Genomic DNA, 22433 nt, shown 5'->3' with positions numbered 1-22433 from the left:
AGAGTAGATATAAATTTTCAAAAATTGGTTATGCCAAGGATAAGATCACTACTCAATATCGCAAACAAAAACACAAAGCCTATTTGTTTGCTTACTAAGGGGGAGTTATGTTGTCCAATTACAGCCTGACTGGACAAAACAGACCTCTGCTATTACATAGGCTTTAGCGAACAGTTTGTTTTGTGTTGTGTTGGTTATGGAGGCAGAAAAGGGTTGACCTATGTTCTTTGGAAACAAGTTCACTGCTGAATGGCTGACTTTCAAGCATAAGGCTGTCACTGATTGGATGGCTTTCAGAGGTGAGTTCATTGAAGCAAATTGTCATTGATCAATTCAATACGTTTAAACAAGTCCAGGTGGTTCTCTATTATCATGGCTATAAGAGTAATACATCTTTTCTGAGGAGTGTGGGGACATTTTTATTCTCAGTAGTATTTTATAATTAAATCGAAAATGGAAATAAATCATCCAAAATATAATAAATGGAAATTATTGTTATTTACCAAAAGAAATAATTGGGAGAATTATCTTATTTTAAAAAGTTTTCTGCATAATAACTTTAAATAAAGAGCTATAGGCTAACTTTTGTTTTATTGAGTAAATTTTCATAACTAAAAGGAAATTTCATTTTCTTATAATTAATTGTGCAATTTTCACAACTTTTTTGTGAATAATTTCACAAAAATTTTTCACAAAAAATAATTTCACAATTATTTTAAATGGAATTCTATAAAATGTGGCCTAAAATTGGATTTTTTTCTCAAAACAAGGCATCATATATCTGATTGCTATGTGTCACTGTCTGAAGCTAATTGAAGGAGAAGCAATCAGTTGTCAAAGTATTACACGTATTTGACTGCATTAGGTAATTATATCTATACCACAGAATGTCAGCATAGAAAGGATCCTTGGATTTAAGCAAATGATTCTTAAATTGGTTGCCCTTAGAGCTATCTAAGGAGCTTTTAAAAATACCAATGCCCAGGAATCATCTTTGAGATTTTTTTATTTAATCGGGGCCGGTCCCAAGCATTCTATTTTTCTCCTAATTGCTCCCAGATAATTATAATGTACAGCCTGAGTTGAGAACCACTAGTCTAGTCAGCTACCTATTTTACAGAGAAGGAAACTGAAGCCAAACTAATTAGGTGCTGGTTCAAAATGAGCCACAGTTAGTGGAAGTTAGAACGCATACTCAGGCCTTCAGATTCCCAATTCAGTGCTCAACCAGTTACACCAACAACTATCATGTTAACCTGTTCAATATTACTGTGAGAAGTAAGAGAAATGGCGTATGACCACAAACTGAAGCATTCTGCTACAGAAGCTTTATTTTTATTATGCTACAGCCACAGTTAGTTATAACTAATCATGTTCTCAAAAGCAGACTGACTTTCAACTATTGTTAAGCCTCTCAGTCCTGATTTCATGCCTCATGTAAAAAGCTCCTAGCTTTCTTCTCAACAATTTCTTTTTCTTTTTGGATTTCATGATTTTTTTATGCAATGCATGATTTATTAAAATGTTACAAAAACTTTTATAAAGAGAACAAGTATTTATATTTTTACAGATTTAAATCTCTAGGGTAAGAGCAATAAATGTGTCAGTAATCAACCCTAAGCCCAAAGCCAAGATAGTAATTATAAACCTTTGAGGTTCAGGCTGCAGAACTCTGAGAAATATTTAAGTAGTATATTATTAATGTGGATTAGATTATTTTTGAAGGCTTTAACTTCATCTCATGTATTTCATCAAATAATTATTTTTATTCTAGTCATCATTATGCAGGTCTATATTTCATTAACTGCAATAAACATATCCTTACCTTGAAGCAAGTGGAATGGCAGCAAATTTGTAATTCATCTAAAATCATTTTTGTTTCTGTGCCCAAAGGTTTCCGGCAATAAGTACACATATCTCTTTCAATGACAGACCTATAGGGATGTAAGCAATTACAAATAAATTTGTCATCATGCAAGTGATGGATGTATTCCCCATAAAGTCATGTGGAAATGATATGTTAATTTTGTTGATACTTTAGGAAATTGTATGAAAATCAAGGAAAGTTTGGGACTTACTTATTCTATTAATAGAATTGATTCTTCTAGTTACCTCAAAATAATATCAAAGAATTAACATGAAGGAAAGTCTCAAATTATTAATTCATTAGCAATCAAGGGTGCATCTGGGCAGGGCAAAGATGTTCACAGTTTCCTAATTGAACTAGGTCATGAGTACCCCCTGAAGCTAGAAGAGGGTTTTGAATTATTAATTTGCATATATCATAGAAAAATTATACTGTAGATTAATATAAAATTTTAGCTCTCAAAACATTCAATAGGACAAAAATACAATTCCACTCAAAAGTGTTTTGGTAAATTCACAAATGATGGGTCCATGGTACCCCAGACTCTAGGGTCTAGAGTCCCCAAAATGCTCCCCTGTAACTGTGTATAATCTCTTGGTGTCTTTTAAGACTCAGAATTACAGGGCTAGCTTTCATGACAAAACTTATGTTCTCCAACAAGATATAACCCGTCCACAAATTTGATGAGGAAAAGAGAGTTTTGTTTTTTATTTTGGAAAAATAATATTCAATAACAAATGAACCACAGATATGATCAGCAAGTCCAAAAAGTCACACCATCACCTCATGAACGGCCAACAGCTCTGTGATTCTTTTCTTTTGGGAAGGTATTAGAACTGTCTAAAGTAGCACCCTGCAAAGTTTATTAGTTTCAGGGTGTGAGCAGCAGGCCTGAAATTTCCACAATAGGGTACACAATGGGGTGGGAAAAGAAAAATACCCAATACTGGGGCACCTGGGTGGCTCAGGTGGTTAAACATCCGACTCTTGGTGTTGGCTCATGCCATGATCTCAGGGTCGTGAGATTGAGCCCCACATCCGGCTCCATTCTCAGCGTGGAGTCTGCCTGACTCCCTCTGTCCCTCCCCTTCACACCTCCCCCTCTCGTGTGTGCTCTCTCTAAAATAAATAAATATTTTTAAAAAAATAGCCAATACTTATATAGTGCTAATATGCTTTATACAGGCAGTGTGCTTTCCATGCACGTGGTTCATATAAACTCATTTATTTTTCACAACATGTCTGAAAAGCAGGTACTACTATTTTTACATCATTTTACAGAAGAAGAAACTGAGGCTCAGAAGGGTAAGAAATTTGCTCAGGTCATGCAGACAATTGAGTGGCAGTGGCAGGATTTGAGTAAGGCAGTGTGGACCCAGAGTCCCTGGGCTACCCTGGGCCTGCCCATGAAAACTATCGGGCTCCCTGGGGGAAGGTGAACTAGTCGTGCCTGGGAGCCTTGATCCTAGGATCAAGCCCAGGACTAGAAGCAGAGAGAAGAGAAAACGGATGGAAGGAGGAGGTGAGATGAGATTCAAGCAGATGAAACCTGTCTGGTTTTATACTTTCAGTCATTCTAGCACCCTCGTCCAAGTCCTTATATATATATCAATAAATATTTTCCTCTGTCAATTAACTCTAAAGGCACTTCCTTACATATTCCTGGCAAATACTTTCCTATGGATAATTCATATATATACATGCATGTGTGCACACACACTTAAATTTCCCATGGAAGACTGTAAGCGCTTCAAGAGTAGAAAACAGGCACTCTCTATCCCACTTCCATTGTAGAGGCACTGAGGGAAGAGCTGGGAATTACATAGAGGGAGACAGTCTCCTTCCTTCCATGAGGGCAGCCAAGTGTTTGATTTGATAATCACAGCATATTACAGATACATGGAGAGAATTAGGAGAGCATGGCCAACGAAACAACTCTTCCCCGGCGTGGAGTCAGGGAGGCCTTGCTGGAAAAAGTGCCACATGAGTTAAAGCTTGAAGACAGAGGGGCTTTCAAGGTGAGCTCGGTGAGGTGCAGAGGGGCAGGAGAGAGGAATTCCACGCAGAGTGAACAGGATGTACCCAAGAGAGTATCTGGAGTGATTAAACACCAGTCAATATTCAGCAGGAACAGATTTTAAAGCCCATAAATAATTGTGCAAAGGAATTAGTCTTTATCCTGTTAAGTGGGAAGCCACTTTAAATGGGATTGAAATGCTTAGATAAGAACTCTGGGAATTTAGTTAATTTCACACAATAATCAAAAAAAGTTGCTTGACTGGTCTTACAGAGAATTGACTTTTGCTCTGATGACTAAGAAAAATTTTAAGGACCACTTGAGTAACAGAACTGAAATTCTTCATATTAAGAGCAATACTTCTGTGAAGAATGTTTTCCTTCCTTAAGTTAACAGTAACAACGAGAGCCCAGGGACAGCTCTGATGTTGGTGTTGTCCTTATTAAGGTCATACTGTTAATCAAAGACCTTTTAAAAAGCATTATGAAAAAAAGCTCTGTTTTTTATTTGTTAGTTTGGTTTTAGTTATCTAGGCAGTATTTGTAGTTTTAATGCTTGCATAGATGACTTTATCCCTTAAGGAAGTGTGACTTAAAGGCAAGACACTCAGAAGATCGCTGGTACTACAAGATCTTATAAAAGTGACAGAAAGAGGATATAATTTTGATGCCTGGCCCATCCGTGTTTTTCTTAGCCAACAGAGCATTGGTTTATTTTTTCTGAAAACATTTACTGAGTACCTGTTAGTTGCCCAACACTGTATTACAAGCTGAGGCTGTGCATAAAAATAAGATAGGCCCTCACCCTCAATAAGTCATATGTCCCGCCTCTGCTATAAAGAAACACCATCCATAAAACGTTGTACATTTGCATTACAGCTTGTTTCCGGTGGTTGGGTTGAAATGTTAATTATTTTCATTTTGTCCACTGGAAATCTGCAGGTTATATTCTCATGAGCATCACCTATGTGCCTCACTGAACATTAAATGGTAAAAAAGGATCACCAACAGCAAAAGCCTGGTGTCCGTTTCCCAGAACTAACTTGATATGCATTATAACCCCTGTCTTGAGAAGTGAGTGTGGGCCCAGAGCGCATCATAGCAGCATATCCACGCAGCTGTTTGTAAGGTGAGCTGGTTCTGGAAAACCACAAGGACGGAGGGTTGAGGGCACAGTCAAGTGATGCAATGGAGCCTAGATGCTAAAAATGTGACATTAACAGGGACTCCTGGGAATCAGCAACAGCAGAGGGGCTGGTCTGGGAGGTAGCTGGAAAGCATGCAAAACTCTACTGGAATCAAGTACATCAAGTACATCAAAATCAGAGAGCAGCAACACACAGGAAGCCAAAGAATTAATTCCTGGATGCAGAGGTTGTTGTACGTTGTTCCATTCATACACATATATGACAATCACCATCAGGACGCCGTCTCTAAGTACAATGGACAACAAGAATCACATATTTCAATGTTACATATATAATAAAAATATATCAGATGTGGATATAAAATATATATTATATGTGAAAGTATATATATGCATACACACATACACACATATACACTAAAATACATAATATATTATAATGAAAGTATGTATACACATATGTATATATAAGTGTACATGTAAGTATGTGAGTATATATACTTTTAGGTGTGGAAATATAGACATACTCACCTATCTGAAGTCGAATAAACAGTTTGTATGTATTTTCCAGAGATATTCTGATATCCATCCTTCAGTGATTTACTAGAAACAAACACATATGGATGTGTGAGAATTTGACTATTTCCCTAGTCTTGTTGTACACACCCATATGCAGGTGACAAAGCACACATACCTCCTCATGCAGCCTTATTATTCTTCTCTGTGATGTTGCAAACATCATGGAACTAACATCTTTTTTTTTTTTTAATATAGAGAAGAGCTAATACACAAGCCACCTCCAAGGTGACATAAGTTGACATATCTACTGAAGTAAATAGAGAATAGGGCAAGGAGCACAGGAACAAGTATGAACAGGTAAAGCAGTTACCATTTCTCATGAAATTTATACTTCCCGTCCCTCATTCATTTACTAAGAGAAAGCCACATGTAATCTAACAGAGAAAAGGAAATATGCAAAGCATGAGCCAGTGTAAGCACATACAAAAATCACCATTCAGGTAGAGAAGCAGATTCTTGAACTACAGAAAGCTGTAGAAATGTTTATTTTTATTTGAAAACATCCAAGAACAGTCCAGCATGAAAGCAAAAAAAAAAAAAAAAAAAAGGTAATTTTAGGTCCTCTTTGTTCTATTTCTCAGACTGCTCCAGTTTGTAAATGTCAGTCTTTCCCGGAGACAAACGAAATCTGCAATGCACTAACCAGCTAGCAGCTCATAATTGCTTCCCAAGACTTATGCTACCTGGGAATATATTAAGGCTGGAAGCAATACATTCCTATTATTTCATACAGTGAGTGGTAATTCCACAACCTTCACCTGGGATTTTTAAATAGGAAATCTCTCTCTCCCTCCAAACTGCCCACTGGCAGACTGTTGTCAGAATCTATTTGGAATACGTAACGCATAATGCTAAGTAAGAGTGTGTACACATTTGTGCAGGATACATATATTATTACTCCCATTTTATTGATGAGGAAACTGAGATGTGAAGAGACTTAAGTTGCTTTTGCCAAGACCACATGGTTAGCAAATGACACAGATTCAATCCCAGATCTGACACCAGGATCTCTACGCTATACTGCAACATCAGCATACAGTTTAGGAAGAATTAGATTCAGCAGAAAAATTGAACTTGAAGCTGAATTTTACAAGGAAAATGATGTGTGGTTTTGAGAAACCTTTTTTGGAAAATTGTCTACCTTCTGACATATAATGATGTTCCTAGAGTCCTTTCAGGGACCCTCTCCAGAGATGCTCTCCCTTCTTTGAAATGGGCTCTGATTAACACATATGTCACAAAGATCACATTTGTATTCCCCATCAGTATATTACTCCACAGTTAGGCTAATTCTTGTTTTTGTACTCCCTGAAATGGAATGGGTTGTGAATTAATGACCTTGTTTGACATTTTCCTCAACACCCATCACTCCAAGCAGCAGATTTTTGGGGATATCAATTCTCTGTAATTTGGGCCAGAGCGTATCTACTAAAGGTAATACCCCTTATTTCAGAATAAAGGCAAATGATAATAGATAGAACCAGAGTAGTATATAGAACTATTTAAGTGGAACTTGAAGTCAGCATAGGAATATCTGAGTAATTTTGTGTAATTTTGTATTGTGTAATTTTATAAAGCTTGTTATAAACATTCAGCTACATACAATTATGTGAGAACTGACAAATGGTTATCCTATTATGTATATACTTGTTATATTCAAGTATTCAGTTCATCCAATGACTACTTATGATTATTTGCCAACTACTTGATATTGGAAACATTATAAAGAATTATATACTTAGAACTTAACATACTCCTAAGTGGTCTTCTATTTGAAAAAATCCAAGCTTACTCCAAAATAATAGCATCTCTTCTTACACACAGATTATTTCAAAATTAGAATAAATGTAGCAAAATATTTTAAATAAATTTCCAGTACCTGTTCTCCACGTACGTCCTTGTATACACAAAGGTATCCTTCGGTCCTGCATGCCTGGTTTCAGCATTGAAGCTGAAATGCAAACCATTTACTTAATGTTTAAAATTTAGTTATAAGGATAATGAAAACAATAAGGCTATTATCCAATTCAATGCAAACAAATAGTGCTTACATATTCCTTTTAAATTATAACTTTTGAAATGTAATTGTTAAAGGGGTATTAAACCACTTCTGCAAAATGTCTTCATATCTCCCAGTATGTTCTTAGCTTCCACTGTCTTGGCCTACTTCCAGAATGCTGCTATGAAAATTGGTCACTCAGAATATCTGCTGTAGAGCATGAAGATTATTTGGAATATTTGTGTAATACATTCTACTGTTTGTTTCCCTGGTGTCTCATTCATATTTCCAAACCATAACTTTCCCCATAAATCTCAAAAAGTTGACCTTAATGAACTAACATGATAACATGTAATTTAATGAAACCTTTAAATCTATCTAAAGAATATCAACACCAATGTCACAAACAGGCTCGTAAAAAAAAAAGTAAAATTTTCAGGGAAAAATCACATTTACACTTTCCTATGCAGGTATCAAAACTTCCCAATGACTAAGTTGTTAACTTAATGTCTTTGTGTGCGGTTTACATATAGTCACGGATAAAATTAGAAATTTATGCATTTCAAAAGAGGGGTCAGATTTTATATAAGATGATTTTTAAAAACAGAAGGAGAATAGTTCTGTCATTTGTTTTATAATTGGCTGCAGTACCTGAGATTTCTCCTGGCTTCATACAAATGGGCAGGAGTTCTAGTGAGCTGGTTGTTTAAAGCATCTGTGGATCCATCGACTTGGCCATCTAGCCTGGGAAAGCGAACACAAATATTTGGCATTTCTAAGGCCACTTAGAAGTTTTTTGTTTTATTAAAATTCTGTTCAATTAACATTCTTTACATACATGAACCTCTTTATGTTTGTCTGGTTTCTGTGCAGATACACAAATAGAATACATATACTGTTTCACTCTCCACAGCGACCACTCTCTTACCTTTAAGAATAATCTACAGGCATGTGTCATATTATCTACAGCAGTGCCACTGTACAAAGCTTCTCATGTATAATATATAATAATATATAATGTATAATATATCTTGAGAGTTTATCAATTTGATGAAAATTATCCAGGGGTTGCTTTTGGAAATTACAGTTTCCATCTTATTTTTAATGGAAAGGAATACTTTGAAGATTACAGATTCCTGACCTAGATTTCTGCTAACTCAAAAAAATATCACTACGCTTAACAAAGTGTAGGCATATTTTCTTTTTCCTCTGGAACAAAGGAAAATTTTAATGCAGGAATTGTAAAAATTTTAGCCACATTTCTCCCTCCAGGTTAGTAAACTCTGATATAGAAGAGATGTGAAAACCAAGAGGACAGTTGAGATCTTAATCAAGACTTATCATTTTTAAACACGCTGTTCCTTCCATTCCCTGATAGCTCTTAAAGAAGAGGAAAACATTTGTTCACATATTATCTCTGGCATACAGAAAATTATCTTCTAGTTTTAAGACAGATGTTTCACAAAACATACAGCTACATTAAAATGATACTAAGTAATGAGAAAGTAGAATTAACATCAGATTCTCTAACGTGATTATTAGAATATGTCATTCCAGGAATTATAAACCTAGCTAGCAGTTATTTGGAAATATTCAAATCATATCATATACAATACAAAAACCCAATTTTAACAGATAAACAGCTTCAAAGAACAAAGGTTGTCAGTGAGTCTGAAATGTGCTTGCACCAGCCTCAGCAGTATAAAATCAAGTTATCACCAGTTAGCAAAATCGGCAAATAGAAAAGGGAAATAATTTGCAAACAGTACTGTTATGGACTCAATTGTCTCCCCCCAAAATTCGTATGTTGAAACCCTAACCCTCAATGTGATTTGCAGACAGAGCCTATAAGAAGGTGAAAAAGGTTAAGTGAGGTCATGGGTGGGGCCATAGGACTTGTGTCTTTTTAAGAAGAGGAAGTGACACGAGAGATCTGCATGTGTTCGTGCAAATACAAAAGAGAGGCCATGCAAGGCCACAGTGAGAACATGGCCATCTGCAAGCCAAGGAGAAAGGCCCCAGGAGAAGCTAAACCTGCCAACACCTTGATCTTGGACTGGCAGCCTCCAGAGTTGTGGGAAAAAAAATTTCTGTTGTTTAAGCCACTTGGTCTGTGGTATTTTGCTATGGCAGCCCAGATGGAGTGATAATACGAGTAGCATTTCCTCGTTGTGTTTATAATGAGATTAATGACTATGCCTTCATGAAGATTTAACTTGTGAATAAAAACCAAATATTAGTAAACAAATTTGAAATGTGGAACAATAAACTCTTTGATGGATTTTACTCCACCAGTAGGTTTGGAAGATGACAGATTAAAAAAATACAGATCTTTTAGGGCGCCTGGGTGGCTCAGTTGATTAAGCGACGGCTTTCGGCTCAGGTCATGATCCTGGCCTTCCTGGATCGAGTCCCGCATCGGGCTCCCTGCTCAGCAGGGAATCTGCTTTACCCTCTGACCCTCCCCTCTTTCATGTGCTCTCTCTCATTCTCTCTCTCTCTCAAATAAATAAATAAAATCTTTTAAAAAAATAAATTGCTAAAAAAATATATAGAGATCTTTTAGACCTTTTATTTTCAAGTAATTTTAAATATATGGAAAAATTGCAAAGACAGTGTGGACAAGCCGTGTCTACCCTTCACCCAGCCTCTCCTAATACTAATACCATATATAACCATGGTACATTTGTCAAAACTAAAGAATCAACGTTGGTACAATACTGTTAACTAAACTACAGACTTCATTTGTATTTCATCAGTTTTTCCACTGATATCCTTTCTCAGTTCCAGAATCAGAATCAGGATATATCTTCCACAAAATCATCATGTCTCTTTAGTTTCCTAGGGTCTGTGATCATTGCCAAGTCTTTCTTTGCTCTTCATGAGATGGTGATAGATGTTACACAGGAAATTCTATCTTGATGCCAATAAGTGGTGATCTATTTTTTATTATTATTTAGAACCATAGAAATAGTTAGAAAATACTTTGGCAGTGAAATCACCTGTAGTGCTTTTTATAATGCTACAGGGTCCCACATCCAGATATTCTGGTTTAATTAGTTTGAATTACAGCTTGGGCACTGGGCTTCTTTTAAGCCTCTCCAGTGAGTCTCACGTGCAATTTAAGGTTGAGAACCACCACCTTAGAGGTTGGGCAGTCCAACATCTTACCCAAAAGAGCACTGGTTCTTAAAGTATGATCCCTGGGTCAGCAGGTGGTTGTGATATACAGTAAAGTTTGGGAACTGGTGCAATCAAGGAACTCTGCCCAAGTATTCCTCTCAAATGCCTTAAACAATCCTCATAAAGGAGAACTCATAACTCACAATGTTTGTTGTTTAAGTTTTATGGTTAAGAAGTTATTCTTCATTGAAACAATTGTTAAATTATAATTTCCAATTAATGGTCATAGTTTTGTTTCTTAATTAAATAACAACTCTACAAAATATAAACTCAAACACTGTATATAGGACCTTACAGAATTCCTAATGGAATTACTCTTGAGAAAATGTTTCCTGCAGTAGAAATTCACCTTGAAAATTTACCTATCTGCAACCCTCATACATTGCCAAAGTATAAAATGGTACAGCTGATCTGAAAAACAGTGTTGGTTCCTTAGATGGTTAAACGTAGAGTTACTACACAATCCAGAAATTCTACTCCTAGGTATATACCCAAGAGAAATGAAAACATATCCCAAATAAAAAGTTATAGATACAGCATTGTTCACAATAGTTAAATGCAATCCAAAAGTCAAAAACAATTCAAACGCCCATCAATTAATGAATGAACAAAATGCTGTTTAGCCATACAATGGAAAAAATACTATTTGGGAATAAAAAGAAATAAAATACTGATACATGCTATAATATGGATGAATCTTGAAAACATTACACAAAGTGAAAGAAGCCAGTCATAAAGGACCACATATTGTATGATTCCATTTATATGAAATGTTCAGTATAGGCAATTCATAGACAGAAAGTAGATTAGCAGTCGCCTAGGACGAGGGGTTGGGGAGAAAATGTGTGACTGCTAATGGTATGGGGTTTGTTTTTGAGGTGATAAATATGTTCTAAAATGGATTGTGGTGATGGTTGCACAACTGCATGAATATACTGATTAGGAACATATATTTACTTGGATATCCAGTTACTATACAAAGTGAATGCATTCATAAAGTGAATCAAGTTTCAGTTTAGCAGATTGGCTCAGGACTCTTACCTGGATTTCCATCATCTTACTAACTTAGCCTTAGCAGCCTGACATTAAACACCATAAAACAATTTCAACTGATAAATATCTATACCCCTGCAAACTTTATAAATCTCTTTTGCAAAAAGAATAAAATCTTATTAAGAGCCCACTATTTTGTATCATATGTGTTAGGGTTTACTTCTGTAAAATGTCAAGTTCTTAAGCGCTTATAAAAATTTCAAATTTTAGGGTGCCTGGGTGGCTCAGTTGGTTAAGCGACTGCCTTCGGCTCAGGTCATGATCCTGGAGTCCCGGATCGAGTCCCGCATCGGGCTCCCTGCTCAGTGAGGAGCCTGCGTCTCCCTCTAACCCCCTCTCATGTACTCTCTCTCTCTCTCTCATTCTCACTCTCTCAAAATAAATAAATAAATCTTTTAAAAAAAAAGAAAAATTTAAAATTTCAAGTTTTAAGTATTTCTTAAAAAGTACTCTACTGTTGGGGCACCTGGGTGGCTCAGTCGTTAAGCATCTGCCTTCTGCTCGGGTTGTGATCCCGGGGTCCTGGGATCGAGCCCCACATCGGGCTCCCTGCTCCGCGGGAGGCCTGCTTCTCCCTCTCCCACTCCCCCTGCTTGTGTCCTCTCTCTCGCTGTGTCTCTCTCTGTCAATTAAATAAATAAAATCTTAAAAAAAAGTACCCTACTGTAAAAAAATGAGAGGATTTGCTGCCAGAACACATGGGTTCATCCCACCTCTCTAACTTACTAACCTTCCGCACTTGGTCAAGTCTCTTACTCTCTGTGAATTTTCTCTATTTTCTTTCTGTTCCAGATTTACCCATTCACCCATTTTGACAGTCCTTTTTGCAGCCAGAATCCATGGGCACAAAAGTTGGGCCCAGAGACTTCTTCTTTCCACTCTTTTCCAGGTGAAAATTTTTACTATGGTTGCTGTGTCAGTGCCAGGGTGGTGGTGACATTTTCCATTTAATTTTTAGATAGCAGAACCATGAGAAATCGTACATCTACAGGATTGTGATAGAACTGAAGGAGAATAAACACCACCTGAAAACAGAACTCAGAGATCAACAAACGGTCTTGCAGTAGTGGTAGTTAAGACCTCGAGACGTAGTCACTGAATGTGCTGATTCCCGTCTCCCTGGGGAGAGAGTGGGTGTGTTTGCGCATGTTTCTGTCATCGTTGGATTATGTCAGGCAGGAGAAACAGATGGAATTGCAGGAAGGGGAAGGAGACTGTGTTAACTTTATTGTCAACCATGGTGTTTTCCATCTACACACCATCTTCAATGCAGATGGCCACACCCACACTGCCTTGCTTTAGAAAGCCAGACAGACCACGGAAAGCTAGAGTAAACTCCAGGTATGAGGAGGCAGAAACTGGGAGGTAGCAAAGAATCTTGGTTATCAAAGAGATATAGAGTAGAGAATAAGGAGGTCAACAGGCAGAAGGAAGAGTGGGAGGAAAATGGGGAGGAGCCAAAATTCAGGGAGTAGCTGAGTTATAGTAATGACAAAGAACTAGGGTTAATGTTCACGGATTCTTGATGGAATGTTCTCTGGCCAAAAGGGAGCAATCTTCCAGTTCAGGCCTCTATGAGGCCTGGCCAGGCTACCATCCCTGCTCTTGAATTTCTATAAAATTTCATTTCTTCATTAATCCTTCCAATAAAACCCATTTCGTGAAAAAGCCACACTGAAATTGGAACATCTGTCAAATCATATTAAATGAAAAGTTCCTTAATCATACACGATCATTGACTTGAAAATTTTTTTACCTTGATCACTTCCAAATAATACTTGAATTATCTGGAAGACTGGTTAACCATAAGCCCGGTCCTATCCCCAAAGTAGTGGATGTTTTTCTAAGATAAACAGATCCTATTGAAAATTTACCCTCCCTCATTTTATCAAATGTTTTTTGTGATTACAAGAAGAGAAGGCAGAAGATGATTTAAGGAATTAAGGGAACAGAAAGAAACTACCCATTAGATGCAAATCTTTTGTAGACATTATGGGGAAGAAGTGACCCAGATCTCTTCCTGCTTTTCCACTCTCCACACACAATGTTGACAATATCATTTCTTTGCATAAAAAAACTAATAGAAAAGACAACTGCACCTTGCAAAGGTAAAAACTAGGAACCTATTGGTTTTGGGTCTCCCATATGTGGGGAGGGGGGATTGCAAAACATGGAAAAGAATTATAATTCTTTCTTAAACAGTCTGTAACAACAATGAAGTATAGCTTCTATAAACTATACTTTCCTTGTAAACAAACAAACAAACAAAAAAACAAAGTACAACCGTTTTAATGCTGTTATACTCTGTGGTGTAAACAACTTTCAAAACTAGGTCCTGTCTTATAGCTGTGATGAATTTGTGCATTCTTTTAGAACTATGTATCCAAGGAAGAAAGTCCCAGAGTGCTTTCTGCACCACTGAAGAACTACCAAGCAACAATAAGTAAAAATAAATCTTCACAGCCCAAATGCAGAGCTTTGAATTTCCATGATGCCTTTTACACGAAGCAATTGAATAGAAGCCCCTTTGTCTGAAATTCCAACAGAATTTGAATTTTGTTCACTTTTTTCCATATCAACTATTAAGTACCCTGTATATCGATTTTTGTATTTCAGTAGCATTTATATTTATACCATAATACAATTCAACTCCTCAACAAATCTTCTAAGGTTATATAATTTATGTAGGCTTATATGGGATTGATAACAAAAAAGTAAATTATAATAAGTCTTACCTTCCATTTTTGTTTTTAGGCACATTAGAATTTACTTCAGTTACATTTTTCAGGTCTTGGTCTCTATAGGAGAAAAATATATATAATATGTATAATATAAATATGTATAAATATAAATACGGGACATTGGAAATCTGACATTGAGCTAATTGACCTATACAACTCAAATATAAGAGCGTGGATTATGTGTGAGAGAGAAAGAACTAATGTTTTAGAAGTTTTAAGAAATCTGAAAATAAACAACCGATTTATAGTCCATTTAAGTTAACATTTAATGATTACTAACTTTGTGTCACAAAGTACTAACTATGTATTTTCACATGGATGATTTCATTCAGATCTCACAAAATCCTGTAGGACAGCATCTAGGGCTCAGGAAGGCTAAGCGAATTTTCCAAGGTCAATTAACTAAATTGTAAAAGAGTCAAGATTTGAGGCCAAGCCACCTGCCCATCTGAAATCAATTCTTGGATATTTAATTAGAGACTTCATTCCAGCTTTGTAGATCACAGAAACACGAAACCCAAAATTTGAATAAACAATTCATAATGTGGAGGATAAATGGGACAATTAGATTCTTGAATCGAGCTGCAGCAATGATTAGATACACTTTCATGATATACAATATCCCCTGGTATGTTATTCATACATTAGTTATTTATATATTTGGTTATAACACTGGTAGTTCTTGATTTTTTTTTTCCCATGAGTTTAGAAAAGGCTTTGTCATGAACCCGATTGATTGGGAGGCTTGTTTAGGAGTCAAAACAATGAAGTCATCTCTTTCCCTATTTCCTTGTTAATTAACCTTCCTAATCTTCCTTTTGTAAACTAGACTAATCATATTTAATTTCATAAGGTTGCAGTGAGGATGAATGAGCTAATGTAAATAAAATTCATGGCACAATGCCCCCAGTCATGTGTGAACTGAATAGGCATAAGTAAATGATAATTACTAGAAGTTCAGTGACACAGCAGTAGGCACTATTGATTCCAATATTTTGACGGACTACCTTTTCATTTTTATTTCTGCTCTAATTTTTTTCACCTTGGGAATTAGCTCTAGTTTTCATAAATCTCCCTTCTCGTGATTGTGAATAGTAGATTTAAATAAGGTTATTATACATGGAATCAGAGTATGGACTCTTACTCATGAAATTAATATCGATAAGGATGAAAATACTATAAAAAAGTTCTTGTAGTATAACAAGACTTAACACTCTTTTTATATAACATCCAAACCATCAACAATTGGTAAATCTGCAAATTAGGCAGCATTCCATAGCCACACTTAAACTTCACATTTAAAAAACTAGCTGCATAATTTTGAAAATGTAGAAATTAGATTATTTTTTAATGTGAGTTATAGTCAGGAAAATATGCTAATTAATACATGTCAAAAGCACAAGATTTCAGAAGTAGCTCAGAAGTGTTGCAATCATTTGATTCTGTAGTCTGAATGATATAAAATTCAGAACTGACTCCTTCAACGACATAACTGCTAGAACTACGTAAGGGAACCTCCCAGATCATATCGTTCAAATTTAGAAATGGAGACAGAAGGCTTTTGCTGAACCCCTAATGGTCCTTTGCTAATTATTAGAGCTACCTTCTTGGCCGCAGGGGCCACTGTACTATTTTAATAACCTGGCATTAAGTGATCCTCCTTTTATCATTTTAAAATAATACTTCACTAAATACTTGGGGATAATGAAATAAAATGAAGAGATGTATCATGATGTTACATAATCCAGCTTCCTAGGATGGTTGGCAGTAGTAAATGGTGAGAGACCACCAGAACTGTGAATCTTGAGGGAATTAAAATTTTGTCCCAGCAAATGATTCTCCTTCCACTGTTAACCTAGGATGAACTGAGTGCCATTATTTAAGGACACTGGTGGTTTTTACTACAACTTGAGAGTAGAGTCTCATTACCATGGCCTTACATGACCTTGTACATAGAAGCTGCTCCAAACATATTTGGGAAATTAAGTTCAAATTCTCTTTTTCTACATCTCCAGGGGAAATCTTTAACTACCTTACCTAGCTCTGGGAAAAGATATTAAAGGGACCCCCAAGGGGAAGACATTAGACCGTGAACCCTTAAGGCAGTCAGCTCTACCCACATCTAGGTACACAGTGTTCACCATGACCTTGTAGAAAAAGATCAGTAAAGGCAGTGATGGATATTTCATCTCCCTTGGTGTCAGTCACCCAGAGCCTGCCTTACTTCACCCCTGAATTACATATATTTCTTTTTTTATACAGCTCTCAACTCTGGCTTTGTTTCCTTGTTCTGGGATGTTGTTACGGGTCAAATTGTGTTCCCCCACCAAATTCATATGCTGAAGTCCTAATGCTAGTATGGTCAGAATGAGACCTTATTTAGAGATGGGGTCTTCACACAGGTCATCAAGTTCAAATGTGGTCATTGGGGTGGGTCCTACTCCAGTATGACTAGTATCTTTACAAGAAGAGGAAATTTGGATGAAGACACACACAGATGTAAGACAATGTGAAGATACAGGGTGAAGGCAACCCTTTACAAGCCAAGGAGAGAAACCTTGGAATAGATTCTTCTTTCTCGATCTTCAGAAGGACCCACCCTTACAGACGTCTTATTCTTGGACTTCTAGCCTCTAGCACGGTGAGAAAATAAATTTCTATTTTAAGCCATTCAGTCTGTGGTACGTGTTATGACAGCCCTAGAAAACTAACAGAGATCTGCTTCTGCCCTCACAACACAATTACACTTAGTTTGTGAGTCTGATCCCGGACTGCCTCACTTCTGCTGGTACCTTCCATTCGATCCTGGCTGCTGCAGATACTGGATCTTTGCATGTCCTCCCACCCTTGCCTCGGGACCCAAGCCTTTTTGGATCCCAGCTATCAGGAGGGAGAACAGGAATGAGTTTTGGCCTGAGGAAGAAGGAGAAGCCCGAATCTAACAAATCCAGTAATTACAAGTAGGTAACTCAAAACTGGAACCTATACATGCCTTCAACGGAACTTACCCCCAACGTGATAGAACTATGAATCATTGGCTAAGCCGTATTATTAGTGGTTTTTTAGAATTTTTGGTGTTTTTATTAAACAGCATCACATATCAAGTTTGATAGAGTAGATTATATGATTTTATTCTGAATAATCTATACTAATATTTAAAGCAAAATGAAAAGTTCCAGATTATGAAGAGCACAAAATGTGTATTTGTTTTGGTTGTTCACCCTGATTGACGTCATCAGCTAGATCTGAAGATCCAATAAAAGAAGTTCAGATTGCCCATAAACTTCCCAAATTGAAGGATATAAAAATAAATTTTCACTCTTTATTAAGAACACATCTATTACATCATGTCTTCTGCACTGTGGCGGAAAATGAAACACTGTGAGCCAAAGTGTGACATGTAGATTTTTCTAGAAGCCCGGCTCCGTGCAGCAGGTTGGAGCAAAGGCTTGATTCCCAACACTTACCATGGCAGTTGCAGTGGAAGGAAGACCTGTGTATATTTATGAGTAGTTGGAATTAGCTCCAAGGAAAGTTCTCCATGGACACAGTGAGAAATGCTAAAAAGAAATTTTAACCTTTGCAACTAAAAATGCTTTTTTATATGTAGATTTCAAAATTTGGGGAAGGGGGAATGAGTCATCTGTTATGTAGAGTCATAGTACAACTTTTGAATATAAGCCATTTATCCAATAAGTCAATAAATGTAATTTAAGCCAATAAATGTAATTTATTTTCTACTGTCCCATTAAGGAATATAACACTCCCTTACAGAGCAGATTAAGGAAAAAAAATAGGTATTACTATGTCTGCTATTATATAACTTTTCTCAAGATAAGTGCTGCATGAGAGAAAGTTAACAGCTCACTCACCAGTGCTCTTCCTCTCTCATGAGGGTGTGGGTGGTATTTATTAAAAGCTGCAATATGTTTCTCTCTCTACAGCTTACTTAAATTGTTTTTGTAGAGTATCAAACACATTTGCAAAATTAAGAGCCTCCACATAAAAAGTTTACTATGGCACTTCTTTTGTGCCAAGAACTAAATCTTAGGCATTAAGCTTTAGTTCAAAAGGAATATTTGGCTCTCTGAAAGTACAGAATACAGTGAGATAACTGTATAATTCTTCAGCTCTGCTGACGTGGCAAAATGGGCCCAGATTTGTATATCTTTATGGTTCCTTTCAGTGAGAGAGTCTTAAATATTTTCTATTAAATAAATTAACAGGTCCATAGAGAAATTGGACAATGTAGGTATTTTAAATATAAGATGTAACCAAGGATTTTAGTGGCTCTAATTCACCATGGTTGATTGAGATTCTGTCACAAGCAAGAGATAGTCATGGCTTAAGCAAGCAGACCTGTCATAAGATACCAGATTTCTTCAATCTGGTTTCACTCCTGGGGGCTCAGAATGTTAGAGCTGGAAAGCAGTAAGCTTTACTAGCTGGATGATCAAAGGTCCTTGATTAGTTTGAGATTTTAGCCTTTGATTCACAAAGTATTTGTTAAGCACCTAATATGGGCCAGGCATTATGTTCTGCATCGTAAATAAAGAAGTGAATAAGACAGACCCAGTTCTTACCCTCAAAAATCTTACAGTTGGGGAGAGATGATTAAATAATAATTCCCCCTATGAGACAAATGCTATGGGACAGGGTCAGAGAGCTTGAGAATGTCTAGAAGAAGCACCTGATGCAGATGTGGTGGGTCCAGGGGACCTCCCAGAGCTAAGTAAGAGACAGCTATTTTGAGACCTAAGGGATAAGTAGAAGTTATCAATGCAATACAGATGAAAGATGGGTGGGTTTGCTTGTGGGGGGAGCATCATGGGAGGTGGGAGGAGAAGCCTGTGGAGGCAGGATAAGGTAGGCTTTGGAAACCACGTTAAGGAGTATGGTCATTGTCCAATGGCAATGGAAAGCCACAGGAAGATTTGATCAGAATGATGTGATCAGATTTGTGTTTTAGGAAGGTCACTCTATACTGTGGCCGATGGACTGAAGAACAGGAGGCAAGACTGGCGCAGAGGGAGCAATTAGAAGACAGAATTATAGGAGCGCCTGGGTGGCTCAGTGGTTAAGCATCTGCCTTCGGCTCAGGTCATGATCCCAGGGTCCTGGGATCGAGCCCCATACTGGGCTCCCTGCTCCGCGGGAAGCCTGCTTCTCCCTCTCCCACTCCCCGTGCTTGTGTTCCCTCTCTCGCTGTGTCTCTCTCTGTCAAATAAATAAATAAAATCTTAAAAAAAAAGAAGACAATTATAATCCAGTTACAGTAGTATAGTGGAAGATGAAATGTCTTAGTTCCTGAGATAGAAGCCTCCAAAATGACCTACTGATTATGTGGGGAATGAAGCGCTGGAAAGAGTCAAGGTTACCCCTCCCCCCCAGCTTTCTTTCTTGAGCAGAAATATGAGCAATCTGCATCAGGAAGATAGGAAGAACCTCTTGTCTTGTTGGAATACTAGAACTTGGAGGTGTATGTCTTAGCCAATGGAAGCCCTTAAAATTATGGAAGTATAATAATGTAAATAGTTCAGAATATTTTTTCTACTTCAGATGAAGGATGCCTTTTCTAACTGTACAGGCCTAAGTGGCACTAGCTGTTTTTCAATCTTCAATTGGGAACAGCAGTTTATGGGCTACAGATAATTGAACATCTTCCTTTTATGTTGGTTCGTGAAAATGTGAAACTGTCACTGCTAAAAGCCATGCAGTTTCTCCCTGAATAAATGAAAATTCTGTGCACATCTGCATTTGTTCAGGTTGTTGTGTTCCTAGAAGGAGCTCAGGGACACCTGCTTACATTCTGATCGATGACCAAAGTTTATTCTGCCTCTAACTGTGAATTAAATATACAGCTGCTGGAAATGTCAGCAAAGTCACATAAAAAGGATTCTGATTCACTGCTGTTCTACTATTAAATAATCGGTGTTCCTGTCACACTGAATTGAATGTAAAACAGCCTGTGGCTGTTATTCCTCTGGGAAATCCTTTAAAATGCCCCCTCCTTATCCCCCATTAAAATCAAGTGAGCAGGGTAGATACATTATATTACAGGTGGCTGAACCAATTGAATGAAGTCACTCTTTTCAAATAAGCAGCTTTCCTGTTTGTCTGTTCTGCTCTAATTCTTGAACAACCTGGCTGATTATCATTAAATCTGGCGTCACCCCTAAAGAACAATCAGACACTGCCTAGGTTTAGATTCATGGATCAAGCTGCCATCTGAAAGAAACATGATGGCCAATGTTTTCAAATTTCCTTTTTTTAGGAATCTCATCCATATAAGGAAAATGTCTTCTTTCTATAGAAATTGTTTTAGAAGTTGCCAAAACACAAACTACCTTTTTATAAAATTAGCGTCTTCTAATAACCAAAAGGCAGAAAAGTTTCCATCTTCTGTCAACAAAGCACATTTGCCAGAGAGAAGGAGGGAAGGAAGGGAAAGTGAGAAAAAGAGGAAAGTGTGAGTGTGCACACTCACGTGGGCATGTGTATGTGTGAGAGAGACAGAGACAGAGACAGAAGTACATTTTGTGGAATCAGCCACAGAGGGAAGAGGTGGCCACAGTAACGACTGTCAGTGATTCCGCATGTGGTTCGTAAACCTAACCACTTCCTACGTGGTGGGGAAACTCCTCATACTGCTACTAATGAAAAGAAAAATCTGTCCCCACCAAAACCACTATGAAGAAATGGTTTTACTTAAAGATATTTCCATACAATTCTCAGTGGCAGGGTCGACAGCAAAAGTCTGTTGTCATTTCAGCTATTAGGAAACCTCTAGGAAACAACTACTTTTCTCCCCTCCCTGTCACTTTAGTGATGATTTTCTAGAATAAATGTTTCTAATTGTAGTCCTTTGACTGCAGGGTGGGAGGGAGCCTTGGAAGGGAAGAGACTGTGGGGAGTATGAAGGGTGGGAAGAAGAGGAGAATCTGAATTGTTTTAGTCACAGATTTTTTGTTTTTCTTCAATTTAGTGACATCAGAAGGGCTTCAGTTTAGATCCGGGATGGGTTTTCTGTCTTAATAAGGTCATTGAATGTCTTTGAGCTATAGTTTCCTCTTCTATAAGACAGGGTGTGTGAATATATTTTGTATGGGGTAGTTGTAAGGATTAGATGTAAAATGTAAAATTCCTAACTAGAATCTTGAGACCACATCAAGATAGTTAGGCAAAGTCATTTACCGCTCAGGGTTTCTGAGAGCTGAAGATTTCACTTTAACAAGGTTGTCCAAGCCTTCACTGTTCGAAAGAGGAAAAAAAAAAGTTCAGATTAGGGATAGGTTTTTGGTTGGGCTAGGTCAATAAAGCAACATTATAAATCCACTCCACCCAGGGGCGACAGGCAGATGAAAACATGAAATGACTGCTTTTATCTGATTACCTCTGACTGCTTCTGGTCACTGCAGGATTCACTTTGATGAGGTTATCCAGATCCTGATTTCTTTAAATAGAAAAATAAAAGGAGAGCAGGTTAATGATAAAGTTCTTTTGGCAGGTGGATTCAGGTTACAAATCTGCTTGAAATAATAATAAGACAAAACATTCTCCCTGACCAAAGCACAAAAATGAATATAGTTCTATTACCTCTGGTTGTTGGTGAGAGTTTCAGGATTCACTCTGATGAGCTTATCAAGATCTTGATTTCTTTAAGTGAAAAAAAAAAAATTAAAGCAGCTTGTGTTAGAGATAATGCAGGTTCAAGTTGGTTGAAATTAGAAGAAAGGATTAGCTATCTTATCACTTATACATACTGGTTTGGCACAGAACAGCCTTGAAATAAGTTTCCTAGCTTTAGGGGGGACAAATTTTGCTGGATTAGAAGAGAAGCTGCTCTGA

The 22433-nt window shown here is 37.2% G+C and overlaps 1 protein-coding gene across 2 annotated transcripts in view; it reads right to left on the bottom strand.

The window, feature by feature from the left end:
- SCEL (sciellin) overlaps nucleotides 1-22433 on the bottom strand; it is a 301851-nt gene that overhangs the window by 2543 nt on the left and 276875 nt on the right. For both annotated transcript variants that reach the window (XM_028106136.2, XM_088022213.1), the window contains 8 exons: nucleotides 22182-22241; nucleotides 21979-22038; nucleotides 21780-21836; nucleotides 14580-14642; nucleotides 8260-8352; nucleotides 7489-7560; nucleotides 5562-5633; nucleotides 1826-1934 (listed from right to left, as the gene is read on the bottom strand). In XM_028106136.2, coding sequence (XP_027961937.1) covers nucleotides 1826-1934; nucleotides 5562-5633; nucleotides 7489-7560; nucleotides 8260-8352; nucleotides 14580-14642; nucleotides 21780-21836; nucleotides 21979-22038; nucleotides 22182-22241 — 586 coding nt within the window. The remainder of the gene's footprint in view (nucleotides 1-1825; nucleotides 1935-5561; nucleotides 5634-7488; nucleotides 7561-8259; nucleotides 8353-14579; nucleotides 14643-21779; nucleotides 21837-21978; nucleotides 22039-22181; nucleotides 22242-22433) is intronic.

This window comes from Eumetopias jubatus, unplaced genomic scaffold, assembly GCF_037043125.1.
Source record: "Eumetopias jubatus isolate StellerSeaLion01/CBP00866 unplaced genomic scaffold, mEumJub1_p1.0 scaffold_3, whole genome shotgun sequence".
Lineage (NCBI taxonomy): Eukaryota > Metazoa > Chordata > Mammalia > Carnivora > Otariidae > Eumetopias > Eumetopias jubatus.
This window is presented reverse-complemented; position numbering and strand designations above follow the sequence as displayed.